The sequence below is a fragment of the Gobius niger genome (genome assembly GCF_951799975.1).
Source record: "Gobius niger genome assembly, chromosome: 1".
Lineage (NCBI taxonomy): Eukaryota > Metazoa > Chordata > Actinopteri > Gobiiformes > Gobiidae > Gobius > Gobius niger.
Window position 1 is genome coordinate 12,064,471 of NC_136852.1, and position 13,322 is coordinate 12,077,792.

General features: G+C 42.0%; 2 protein-coding genes across 2 annotated transcripts in view; one reads left to right on the plus strand and one right to left on the minus strand.

Moving 5' to 3' along the window:
* mmp28 (matrix metallopeptidase 28) overlaps positions 1–7,714 on the plus strand; it is a 28,930-nt gene extending 21,216 nt beyond the window's left edge. The window contains exons 6-8 of the mRNA XM_079574470.1: positions 6,573–6,713; positions 6,792–6,959; positions 7,256–7,714. Coding sequence (XP_079430596.1) covers positions 6,573–6,713; positions 6,792–6,959; positions 7,256–7,650 — 704 coding nt within the window. The 3' untranslated portion in view covers positions 7,651–7,714. The remainder of the gene's footprint in view (positions 1–6,572; positions 6,714–6,791; positions 6,960–7,255) is intronic.
* A 2,437-nt stretch (positions 7,715–10,151) lies between these two features.
* On the minus strand, positions 10,152–12,315 carry fam124b (family with sequence similarity 124B). Its single transcript, XM_079571253.1, has 6 exons — positions 12,302–12,315; positions 12,018–12,227; positions 11,521–11,916; positions 11,244–11,440; positions 10,922–11,066; positions 10,152–10,694 (listed from the first exon to the last, which is right to left on the minus strand). Exons 2-6 carry the CDS (start codon positions 12,217–12,219, stop codon positions 10,186–10,188), a joined length of 1,449 nt encoding a protein of 482 aa, XP_079427379.1. The 5' UTR covers positions 12,220–12,227; positions 12,302–12,315; the 3' UTR covers positions 10,152–10,185.
* Between the last annotated feature and the right edge of the window lie 1,007 nt (positions 12,316–13,322).

Below are 13,322 nucleotides of genomic sequence, written 5' to 3' on the forward strand. Positions count from 1 at the left end.
ATTGAGCAGTCCTATTTCACAAAACAGGAGAAAGGCGAGCACAGAGGTGAAGTGAGGCCTGGTCAAGTGGGCTGGGCATGAAAACAACTCCATAACAAACTCTAAGCGAACAGAGGAGACCGAAATAGGTGAAGTTTACAACACGAGAGAAGAAAAACAAGGCCACACTGTTGCAGGAATGCCTTAAGTTGAGACCGGGGAGGCAGTCAGCTGTAAACAAAGGACTGAATGAAAAAGCCTATTAGGAGCTCTCTGGGAATTAGAAAAACGGCCATTGCTCCTCTCATTTATGGATATAGTAAAAATGGCACTCTGTACTTTATGTATTCATATTTAGCAGGAGTATTTCCTTGGAAATATGAGAGAGGTTTAGAGTAGACTTTTCAAGCAGCACATCTCGAAGGTTTTCTATAGAGCTGGGCAATACAGTATATCATTTGCAAGGTAATCTCGAAATGGCTGTTTGGAAGATATTGAGTGTATCTCCAATGTCGAGAAATGTGGGGAAAAAATGGGAAAAGTTGAGAAATAATTGGGAAAAAGTGTTCATTTTCTGCTCTTTTCTAGTCTGAGAGACAAAGCAAGGTAAATTTAGTTGTTTTCCAGAACAATTTTGCCTGATTTCTGTTCAATAAAGGCTAGTATTGCAGTTCTAGTAGACGCATGTGTGGGGTGTTTCTCTCTAGCTGCATGTAGTTCATCCGTGACAACACATCTGAGAAGTCTTTTTTTGTGTTGACGGAGCGGTGTCTGTTTGAACAGTAGAGCAGGTGTCTTCTAAAAATGCTCAGACAGACGCTTGACCTCACGCTGCGACTTCGACTGCTGCAGGTTGTGCTGGTTTTCTACTCACCCACATTTCCACAAACATTTCAAAGTGCATGTCAGGGCCAGTTTGGAATTATGAGGCTTTACTTACAACTACTGTGACTATAGGGCTGGGTCCTGTTACATTCTTTTCGATACCAATACCTAAACGATACTTTTTTCGATACCTATGCTAAATTATTTGTAATATAGAACCAGAAAACAGATTAATAATGATTTACTCCTTTTCCTTCCATTTAATTTCTGTTGCATTTGTTTGAGGTGAAACAACCAAGAAACTTCCTTTAACCACAAAAAGGAAGAAAACAACGCTTCTTATTTTTTCTTAAATTTAATTTCTCCTATTTTCCCACCCAAATTTTCCCAATTTTTTCCCATTTTTCCCCCAATTTTTTCATATTTTTTCCACTTTTTCCCCCAATTTTTTTTACGTGTTTTTCCCCCAATGAAATTTCCAAAAGGGAAGAAAAAAACGCTTATTTTTTTTTAAATCTTAAATTAAATGTGCCCCATTTCCCCATTTTTTCCACAATTTTTTAAAACTTTTTTTTTTTTCCACAATTTTTTTAAACTTTTTTTTCCCCTCAATTTTGCCCCAAATTTTTCCCAGAATTTTCACAAATGTACCCCAATTTTTCCATTTGTTTTTCACAAATGTCTTTTTAAAAATAATATATATATATATGTATTTTTTAACTTGTTTTTTCCTTTTTCCCCCTTTTAAATATTGATGACCAACAGTATCAGAATATATAACGAATTAATATAGGGCGGCACAGTAGCGCAGCGGTTAGTGCTCTCGCTTCACAGCTAGAAGGTCCGGGTTCGATTCCCACCTGCACGGGGCCTTTCTGTGTGGAGTTTGTATGTTCTCCCCGTGTCTGCGTAGGTTTCCTCCGGGCACTCCGGTTTCCCCTAAAAACATGCACAATAGGCCAGGATGAATGCTGTGTGTGAGGGAATGTATGGTGGTGGTCAGAGGGTCCGTTGGCGCAGACGTGTGTAGTCGCGAAAGCGCCTCTGACAGTCTCCCCCAGGGGAAACTGAAGCTACAAACGTAGCTTTCCACCACTGAGTATGGAGTGAATATACAATTGTCTCATGTAAAGCGCTTTGTGACTATATGTCTGTGAAAGGCGCTATATAAATAAAGATCTTCTTCTTCTTCTTCTTCTTCTAATATAACGATTTTATGTTTTTTTTGGCACCTGCTTTCGATACTTTTATTTCTTCAATACCAGTAGTACCTAAACTTTATTTTTCGATACCAGACGGGCATCGTTTTAACGGTCCCCAGCCCTAACTGTGACTGACATGAGTTTGCTATTAATGTTTCAAAATCCAGCCCAGAGATTTGGTTTATTGCAGAGGACAATAGCTTCAGTAAAGGTGGCTCTGCAATTTGCCAACTGCAATAGAGTCATTTTCAACTTGATCTTTCAGCCCAGAGCGTTTTATTGTTTTAGCTTCTGCAAACATGTGTTATGTAACTTACATTGATAAGAGTCAAACCTAAAACTATCCCTGACAAAGAATAATTATGTTCCCTCAGAGCATGTGTAAAAGGCGGGTTCTTACATGTGCTGCTGTCTTTATTTTCTCTTTGTTGCCAAGACATTTAAATAAACTTGTCGCTGTCTGGAGCTGCACTGCAATTTTCCCTCACAGTTTCTGGATTTTAATATGTTGAAAACGTTATTATAATTTTGTGCACAGAAAATATGTCTCTACACATTTGAGTGAACGCATTGCCACTCGTCGGCAGCCAGAGGGAACAGTCAGTGTCAGTGACCCAGCCAAAAAGGTGTAAAAACATCTGCTGGAGAGATCCTCGTTCGGGCTAATTGTAGAGGGAATGTTAGCACGCAGGATAATGAAGCCGGGAATTTCAGATCCCACCCAGCGGCGCGAGCCAGATGCTTTCTCTCCCGTTTAACCTCTGAGAACCTTCATCTGCTGCCGGCTTCCTAAAAAGGTACTTGCCAGCTTCATGGCCTCGGGACTTATGGCAAAACATAGAGCGCTGCTGCCTTATCTGTAGAGTCTGTAGAGCCTGGAAGTTCACTTATCTTACAGTTTTACGCTGGTTTATGAGTTTGGCCAATTACCATAAAAAGCCACTTTACTAGACAGATGGTAAGTTAGAGTAGACTGTCTGAGAACAAGTGTCATTAGGGTTTACTGTGGCTGTAGGGTGTACAGCTGAGTAGACGTCAGTGGCTTTTTTGTGCCTTTTTTAGAAGGGAATGGGGACTTTATTGGCTAATATTTTTAAGCTCTTTGTAGTGATGAATCAGTGTTAACATTGACAACATATTATAAAGGAATAGGCCACCGTTTCTACATACCTGAGATATGTTCTTACCGTAGCTTAGACGAGTTCTTTTGTACCTGTCTGGTCTTCATGCGTGCCCTCAGTCACGTAAACACAGCACAGACGGCGTTAGCATTTAGCCTCTCCTTCTCTCCACTATAGCTCCAAACGAGATGAAGATAGAAGCTACCAAGCTCTTCTACGTTTTCCCTATTTAAATATGGTTACGTGAAGTGTTACACTATAAAGTATAATTACACAAAATTAAACAATGTGGATTTTCTAAGGGGATACAAAGGGGAACTATATTGTAAGGCGTAATAATACCAGGAGTAGTTCGACATCAGCAGTTTACTGTTGTCAAACTACTCCTGGTAGTATTACGCCACGTACCCATATTTAAATAGGGAAAACGTGGAAGAGCTTGGTAGCTTCTATCTGGACTTCGTTTGGAGCTATATGGAGAGGCGGAGAGGCTAAATGCTAACACCGTCTGTGCTGTGTTATGTGACTGAGGACACGCGTGAAGACCAGACAGGTACAAATGAACTCGTCTAAGTTAAGGTAAGAACATATCTCAGTATTTAAAAGCGGTGGCCTGTTCCTTCAAGAGTCAAGATTTGGTCAAATATTTATCTTAAATTTTAGTTTAGTTTTAGTCAACTAAATTTAAGATAAATTTAGTCAACTTTGTCTATTTATTTATTTAATATGGTCATAGCAATAACATTGGACGGACCAGATGCATAGTGTTATAGCACATGAGCTAATTTTCAACACTTGTCCATAGTTTTTTTTTTTTTTACGTTACAATAGATAAAACTCATTATTTAACAAGACAAGGCACATTTTTCCTATGAGAACAACTTTTGTAGATGTCTTTGCTGACACATAGATAACTGTGTCGTCTGCATAAAGCCGGCAGTTTACACCCTGACAGAAATCTGGGAGATTTCTATACATTGAAAACAGCATCGGTCCTAGCACTGACCCTTGAGGCACTCCTCAAGTCATTTGGACTCAGAGTGGATTTAACGCTTCTTACTTTCAGACATTGTACTCTACCCTTAAACCATAAATTGCTGTAACTTATGCAATAACATGCCACTGTATTGAAGGCCTTCTTCAGATTGGAAAACACAGCACCTTTGTTTTTTAATGTTTATTATCATATTTAATCAAAGTCCACGGCTTTATGGAGCTTCTCCCACAAGGACAAAGCACAGACCTGCTCCTTTGGCCGTGATTGTGAATTTGTGAATTTATGAGGCTCTTTCAAACTGTCATTGGATGATTTTAGTCTCTTGTTTTCATTGTTATATTTTTTTACAACAAAAAGCAACAAAAGAGCAACAAAAATGTGCTGGAAAAGAAACAATAAAAACAAAAAGTGACAAAAACGAGGATGAAAATACAACATAAAAAGCAACAACAGAGAGACCAAAACACGACTAAAAAGTGATTAAAAAAAACAAAGAGCACCAAAAAAGTGATAAAAACGCATCAATGAAGCAACAAAAACGTGCCAGAGAAGCAACAATAACACAATGGAAAAGCAGCTAAAATATGACTAAAAAGTGACAAAAAAAAAAAAAAAAAATGAGACAAAAAAGCGCCACAAAACGATGAAGTAAACAAAACTAAAAAAGGACAAAAACAAGACCAAAAACACCTACGAAAATCAGACAAAAATGTGACATAGACGCAGCTTAGCTTTCAAATGAGGAGTTACACTGGCCTATAAGCTAATGAGAAGCTTTTAGATTTGGGACTGTGATACAAGAGAGAACTTCCAGTAAGGCGAACAAGTAAAATAGACTTTAACCCGGACTGAAATGTGATCAATATAATAATAATAAATAAGGCCTAAAGTCAAACACAGTATATTCCACAATCTATAACCTTTCCAAGCATGTTTTCATTTTTTCTTTTTTTTTTTGCCGACCGTCTGCAAACACAAAGTGAGCAAGTTGACTCTCAGGTGGAATTCTGGATCGTGTTCGGGCCTCTCTGACGGCTGCCCTGGATTCCTCCCTGTGGCAGAACTTCTCCCACGCAAATGTCAGACGGACGCAGACAAGACGCTCCTCTGACAGCTCCTCTGGCCTAATGAAACCGCTGTATCCCCTGTAGGCAGTATATGTGTGTGTGTGTTAGACGGGGCGAGGAGAGAAAAAGCAGATGTACGGGCTGCTTGGACAGGTCTCTGAGCACCTCACCTCCTCAGCTACACGACAGAGAAGAGATAAAAGTGTTGAAGAATAAAGCACAAACACACTTAAGTACATCGCCTTATCTGTCATCAAACAGCCAGAGCAGAGAAGATCATTGGTGACCTTCATTTATCACTTCACTTCTTTAGTGTCGATTTTGATCTAAGTTTGTACCGGGATACTTTGCGAAATTGCCTCGATTGTAAACCTCGTTTTTTTCTTTTCCTGAGTGACTTGACGTCGTGGGTGTGCTGATTTTATCCAACCTAGTCTGCGCAAATGTTTGTTCAACGTCTCACAAACAAATGTTATCAAATCTAAAAACCATGCTAGTTCTAGGCCTCAGTTTCTCCTGCTTCATTTTCTTCACCTTGTAACCTCTTAACCCCCGTCTTAACCGAGTTCATTTTCTCCAGGTCAGCTTTACCCGAATCGAAAAGGTTACAGGCTAGTGTGAGACCCACAAAACTGATCTAGAAGGATCTTTTCCTTGCGTTGTTGCCATGTTTCCGACTCTTTTTTGACATTTTTATCTTTGCTTTTTTATTGCATTTTTTGCCACATGTTTTGTCACTTTTTTTGTCCACTTTTTGTCACTTTTTTGCCACTTTGTCACTTTTTTTGTCCATTTTTTGTCATTTTTTTGGGCACATTTTTGTGACTTTTTGCCACATTTTTTTTCTACACTTTTTTGTCAGTTTTTTGTCACTTTTTTGTCAATTTTTTTGCCACATTTTTGTCACTTTGTTGGTAAATTGTTTTTGTCACATTTTTGTCACTTTTTTGTACATTTTTTGTCACTTTTTTGACACATTTTTGTCACTTTTTTTTTTTTGACACATTTTTGTAAAACATTGTTTTCACTTTTTATCAATTTCATTGTCACATTTTTGCCACTTTTTTGCCACTTTTTTTTGCCACATTTTTGCTATTTTTTTGTCCTTGTTTTTGTTGCTAATTTGACACTTTTTTCAATAAGCTTTTAGACTTGAGTAAAGCTCGGTTCAGGTGTGGCCTTAAATATACATCAATGTCTCTTTTTTTCCCCGTAAGCTGTTTCATACGTTGGGTGGTTTGTGTAGACAGTTACCAGTGTATTATTTCATGTCATAAAGGATTGAGATCACAGGCTAAGGGGTTTGTGCTAGTTTCCACTTCCCCTTTATACCGCTTATACATTTTCTAATGGTAAATTTGTGTTTCTGTTGGAACTTTAGGTAAACCATCAGGGAATCGTCTGGTGAGGCTGCCAGGGCAGGTCCTACACGCAGCACTGAAGCAGTGGGAGCACACAGAGCCTCCTCAGAGCTCCCACCAACCTCTTTACTGCCAAGGGGTTTTTGACGCCATCACCATGGGTATGTTTACATAATCACTCCTCAAAATCTAATCTGTACGGGTAAATGCCCAGCTTCCCCTTATCACTTTTCTTTCAGACCAAAACGACACAGTGCTGGTGTTTCGGGGCAGCTTCTTCTGGACAGTGTCGCCCAAAGGTGCTGTTGTTGGCCCCCTTCCTCTCCGTCAGCGCTGGGCCGACCTGCCTCCGGCCATCGAGGCAGCTGCTTTCTCTCCCCTCGACTCCAAATTTTACTTTTTCAAAGGTACTTCTCCACTGAAACTTCACGCTACAGACTTGACATAAAGTTGGCTACACATTTGAAAATACTAGTTTTATTTTTAAGCCTATTTGGAGATACTGCAGTCCAGACTTGAGTTGTAAAAGTAAATGAAATATCTTTTACTCTTTATTATCTGCTGCAGGGGTCTTCAGCCTAAACTCCCCAAAGGCTTTCTGCTTTGCTACATAATCATTTGTCAAATTGTGTTCCTGTGTTGGCAAAAAAGATCTTATACATCTACTTTTTTATTGCTTGTCTTGTGGATTTTCCCCGCGCAGGGAGGAGGATGTGGCGGTACTCTGGCTCCCAGCTGGACCCCGGTTTCCCCAGGATATCTGCAGACCTGGACCTCCCGCGACACCCCGACAGTGCCTTTTTCTATTCCCCTCTGGGACACCTGATCCTGTTTAAGGGCTCTCGATACTTTGTGCTAAACCTGAGGACTCTGCGCTCGGAGCCCTACTACCCCCGCAGACTGACGGACTGGACAGGGGCGCCCCAGGGGACCAACGGAGCCCTGACCCGCCCCGATGGACGCCTGTATCTGTTCAGGGAGCAGCGCTTTTGGAGATTTGACCCGCTGAAAGTGCGAGTGACCAAAGAGGGGCTGTGGGCCAGAGACCTGAGCTGGACCGGCTGCAGCAGCGTTCCCCAGAGCAATAACATCCTTTGACCAGTAGAGGGAGCAGGGACTTGAACAGTATGTGCAATGTGTTAACCTCTTAACCCCCGACTTAACTGAGAACTTATTTTCTCCAGTTCAGCGTTTCCCAAATCTTAAAGGAACAGGCCAGCGTTTTTTCATACTGAGATATGTTCTTACCTGAGCTTAGACAAGTCAAACATACCTGTCCGGTCTTTGCCTGTGGAAGAGCGTGGTCTTCTAGCTTCACCCCGTTTGGAGCTATTGGAATATGCTGGGAGAGGCCAAATGCTAACAACATCTTTGGTGTTTTTGCGTGACTGAGGGCACACTGTTCTCCCATGCCGTGATATGTTCTTACCTGAGCTTAGACGAGTTGATACGTACCTGTCTGGTCTGTGTGCGTGCCGGTGGAAGAGCGTGGTCGCTTCCCAACTTCACCCCCGTTTGGAGCCATAGGAATACATTGGGAGAGGCCAAATGCTAGCAACATCTTTGGTCGTTTTGTGTGACTGAGGGCTCTAAGCTCAGGTAAGAACATATCTCAGTATGTAAAAATTGTGGCCTGTTCCTTTAAAGTTTCTTGACTGGAGCTTACAGTCTATAGGCCAGTGTTACGCCTCATTTGAAAGCTAAGACCTACAAAATTGATCTTTCCTCGTCTTTTTGAACATTTTTGTCATTGTATTTTTGCCTCTTTTTCATTGCTTTTTTGTCATAATTTTGTCACATTTTTGTTGCTTATTTTTTATCAAGCTTTTGTCACATTTTATTGTTTTTTGTCACATTTTGTTTATTCTTCTACTTCTTTGTCGCTCTTTTCTTGCTTGTTTTTCGTCACGTCTTTGATGTCGTTTTGTGTTTTTTATTGCTGTGTTTGTCACATTTCCATTGCTTTTTTTGAGAGGCTTTTAGATTTGGGTAATGCCAAACTGGAGAAAATGTGCTCGGTTCAGGTGGGGACAAATACAACCACCTTACTTTTGCATGTAGACGACACCCGGGCCCTTATACTCCAGAGCAAAGTTACACAAACAGACTATGGGTGAGCACTTATGGGACAATGCACTCAAGCTTTTCTGATTTGCACAATGTCAGAACATGTCTTTTTTTTTAGCTACTTTTAAAGTTACTTTTTGTAAGATATCGTGAAATAATTATGCCAAAAAAAGATCTCTGCTGGGTTTTGTCTAGAAAATAAAGCTCATCAGGACTTTTGCTGTATTTGTACTTCACTCACAATGGTTCACAAAAGTCACTAAGTCCTAAATAACATGCCCTTCTGAAAAAAAAACATTATCTTCAAAACCAGAGATGCTTTTATAAACAGTTTACAGTTTGAGCCATGAGAATCACAACTTCAACAGAGGCCAGATGAATGTCAAAGTTGGTTCTGTTTTGACACTGTTCAGTTTAGATTTATGTAAGCGCACACCCTCTTTCTTCTTGCACAATCTCGGAGTTAAAGCAGGTTTTGACCATCTGCTGAGGGGCTCCTCCGCTGAAGTTTCACTTAATCTCCCTCCGTACAGCTGATCCCAGGACTTAAACAAGCCATGCTGCCATCACCATAAGAGGGGGGCTCGGTTTACGTTGCGGACCTATCAGCCTTTTCAATAAAAATGTAAACTTTTTTTACACTACAATTCTGTATTTTGTTCTCACAATCCTGCACATAATATACAACCTGAACAGAGGCAGATCTCACAGTTTGGAGTAAATAATCACAGAAAGTCTATAAAAAAGGTTCACTTACTGTAATTACATGTACTTCAGTATCTTCTTGAAGTCGTTTTATGTTTTACTTCTGCTTGAAATGCATCCAACTTTAATTCATATAAATGTTCTTCTATCTTATCTGAAGAATTGTTTTATCTAATTTCACGGTGTATTATTTGGAAATCATTTGTTTTTTTTTACATTACTTTTGGTTTGTGAGTAATTGACTAAGTGTGCATAACTTCAAATCATAACACCACCACCCAAGAAGTGACTTCCTGTTCCGATCCAGCTCGCCAAAATAAAAGCACCATCTTATTAATTAGTTCAGCAGTTCATTTGTTCAAGCGTCTTTCTGCCTAACTATTAACAGACAAAACACTTACAATGTGTGTTTTTAATCATATTCTTGTAATGTTGCAAGTACCTGCTGAACTAATCAATGAGACGAGAGAGCTGTGTGCTTTTGGTTTGGCGTGCTGGATCGAAACAGGAAGTCACTTGTTGGGCGGCGTTGTTATGATTTGAAGTTATGCACAGAGTCAATTATTTGGAACACTACTTTTTACTTTTATTCTAGTCAAATTGGCTGCTCTACCCACCTCAGGACTATAAAACAGTGACTTCACACAGGTCATATGCAAAAGTAACGAAACATTGTTGTACAGTTTGTATTAGTAATATCTATTTAACATTATTTCCAGCATGATCACATATAATACAGCTTTGACAAGATTCAACATTTGTATACAAGTAGCAAATACTCTCAAAAGTTGAAATTTCATAAGTCTAAGTTGTTTCACACAGTCTATTGTTCGAAGCACTTGCTCGTGGTTTTGTCAGGGTTCAGATGTAGAACTCATCCATGTCCTCGCCGTTTGTTTTGAGACACAGCAGTGTGGTGCGTTGCTCGGGGCTAGTCCTGTTGGTCCCATTGGAGGAGCTGTGTCCAGTATCTGTGGTCCAGCTAAGTGTCCGAGGCAGACACTCACGCAGCTCCTTTGCCAAAACCTCGGCCGCCGAGGCCCCGACTGCAGCGGGTCTCTCTGAGTTCACACTCATCAGCAGGTCCACGGAGGAAGAGCGTCTGATCGCTGCGTGTACGATGTCACACGGAGGGGACACCATGGTCCCTGTGTCCACATTAGTCTCCTCCTCCTCCTCTTCAAGAAGCAGGTGGGACATCGAGCGTGTGAGAAGGGTGCGCATGGGGGACTCAGTCTGATGGGAGGGGGGCGGCGGTGCAGGACTGCTGCGCTGGGACGAGTAACAGGAGCTGCTCGGAGGACTGCTACAGCCACTTCCTGAGCCAAAACTGTCTGCTCTTCCATCACCGTTACGGCCTTTATGTCCAGCTAAAAACACAGCACCAAATATTACACATTAGACATGCCCACCTATGTGATACAAAGAAAAAACAACTGAGATTTTGCACAGTGGACATTTTAAACAAATCCAAGAGAATTCACATTAAAAGGAAAGACTGATATGTGAAAGTTTGTATTGGTGTCTGGATTTGCAGGTTTCAGTGGGAAACATTTGGGAGATTTTCTATATGTATCGGTGCAGTCAGAATACTTGCCCTGTCTGTGGTTGTGCCAGGAGAGGGCGCTGCTGAACCGGCTGGGGGAGAGACTGCCGAGCTGCAGCCCTCGGGGAGACACAGCCGGGCCGCTCAGGGGGAAGGCACAGGTCAGAGGGCGCTGAGGTTGCACCGGGGTTTTCACCTGCAGCAGACGGACAGGATTATGATTTACTCAAAGAGATTTAAAACAGGTTAAGTCACTTTGACAGAATTACCATACGCACACTGAGCATATGGCACTTTGACTGCATTTAGTGTCTTGTAATGACTGTTTTCAATAAATCAATCCAGCTGGATTGTGACAATATGTTTAACTTACCTGGAAGAGCACCTTGTTGCCATCCAGATCTTCAGTTTGCCAGCGCGTTGGGCTGATTGGGGCACAGGGATTTGGCAGCAGAGGAACCAACTGGCCAATTTCTTCCACATTAAACTGCAGTACAGCAGAGTTACATGGCTCCACTCGAACCCCAGGGGATAACTGCTTTATAGCCAGCTGCAGACACAGCCCTGGCTCTGTGAAGGATATTATTATTATTAAAATGTGTATGATTCAATTACTTCTCTCTCTCTCTCTCTCACTCACCCTCACTCACCAGTGTGAAGCGTGAACCAGCAGAAACCTGTCTTCTGCTCTTCAGCCTGTCGCTGCAGAACTGTCTCATAGAGCCTCACAGAGTCCTCATAGTTATCATAACTACTGTAGAGTGTAACACGCAGGATTTCCCCACCACAGTGCACTGGGCGCACTCCCCACACGGGCATGCCTGCTCCAAGACTGTAGAAGTCTCGACTTGGAAGGAGGTAAGGCCGCAGAAAGGCGTTGGCAGAGGTGCTGCTGGAGGAGATATGGACCCCGCCTGTTCGGCTGCCACAGCTCTCTGTGTGGTGATACTGCCACGGAGGATGCTGAAAGAAGTCTAGGACCTTGAGGATTCGCTCCTCTCCATAAGCTTCATGAAGGAAGAAGGTGATGGCCACAGATGGATAGCCTACAATATGAAACCAATGTCTTATTAGGGTGTTGTTAGGTTGAGAAGAAAAAAAATACCAAATTCAATGCTTTCATATTCAATGATAAACTGTTTCTCACCAGCCACGGGACACAAGCGAGTGTAACTTCTGAAAGGAGACGCCCTCTCGGACACATGGAAGATGCGGAGGCTGGGGCAGAGCCAGCGCAGCAGTTGGTCCAGGGTCTGCTGCAGAAGCAGGGAGTCTCCAGGATTGGCCAACAAATGCAAATGTAACAAAAGTGCGTTCTGCAGCCGCTGCTGCCTGAGCCGCCTGCTCATCACCTCAGCTGAAAGGGCACATCAGTTTAGAAACATTACAAAGCCTGTCACACATCCAACGATTTTCAATAAAAAGACTTACTGGAAGCAGAAGACATCTTGGAGTCAGATCTGAATGAATGAGAAATAAATAAATAAATAAATAAATAAATAGCCCAACACATTATTCCAGAGTGAGTAACAGACATTGAACATCTGGCTCCATCTTGTGGTGGAGGGTTTGCAAACATCCCTCCGTCACCATGGTAACACATGGTCAGTTCTGTTGTTAGCCAACATGAGCTAAAAAGTATTTGGCAAAACCATTACCAGCTAAAGGAAACTATCAACACCATCGCTCTTTTCAAAAATATCACATTGTTTTCCCACTTGCTATCATTTTTTATCAAAGTTGCCTCAGAATTACACAAAAAAGTTACTTGCTAATGCTAGCCAGGAGCTAACGCACAGACCATCCACACATTACACTCACGCGCCAGCGGCTGCTCTGGAGTCTTCGGTTTCATGATCGATTCTGTGGATCATGTCCTGAGGCTCATTTCAGCTCCTGCTCCTCGAAACAGCGGTGTGAGCCTCGGTTGCTGTAGGAGTCCGGACAGACAGAGAAGCATCCTGCTCTGGTCCAAAAAAGAGAGGGGCGCTGACGTCATCGAGCAACCAAACACCGCTATGTTGTTTAAATGTTTGACAAGATCATACGAATAGGAGAAAAACATGAGGGAATGCGAGGTGGCCCCGGCACGTTTCTGCGCCCACAAGCAACAAGGCGAAAGGAACTTGCACAAGCGAGGCTACTTAACATCCCAAAGCTGTCGATAATAACTGGAGCAGATGGCATGTGTCTAACAATATGAGGGACAAAGGAGGGGTCCAGACGGGTCGCACAGATCTTTAAGTACAGGGGACAGATAAGATACAGCTCTAATGCCCGAAAACTAAACACGCTGTTAGAGAGTTAAGAGCATTACGCTGCGCACTTCTGCACAGTGAGCCCTCATACAACACAATAACAGGGCTTCATTGATGGATTCTGTGCTGTGTAGGTCTCTTCTCTGTATTTATTAGTGCCACAATGACTCCATTTTGCAGACAGTCAGATGAAC

Coding starts and splice junctions, on each gene's coding strand:
- fam124b (XM_079571253.1), bottom strand. CDS start 12,219: ATGAGCAGGCGGCTCAGGCAGCAGCGGCTGCAGAACGCACTTTTGTTA. Junction 11,917..12,017: donor TCGCTTGTGTCCCGTGGCTG/GTGAGAAACAGT, acceptor TTCATATTGTAG/GCTATCCATCTGTGGCCATC. Junction 11,441..11,520: donor CTGGTTCACGCTTCACACTG/GTGAGTGAGGGT, acceptor TATCCTTCACAG/AGCCAGGGCTGTGTCTGCAG.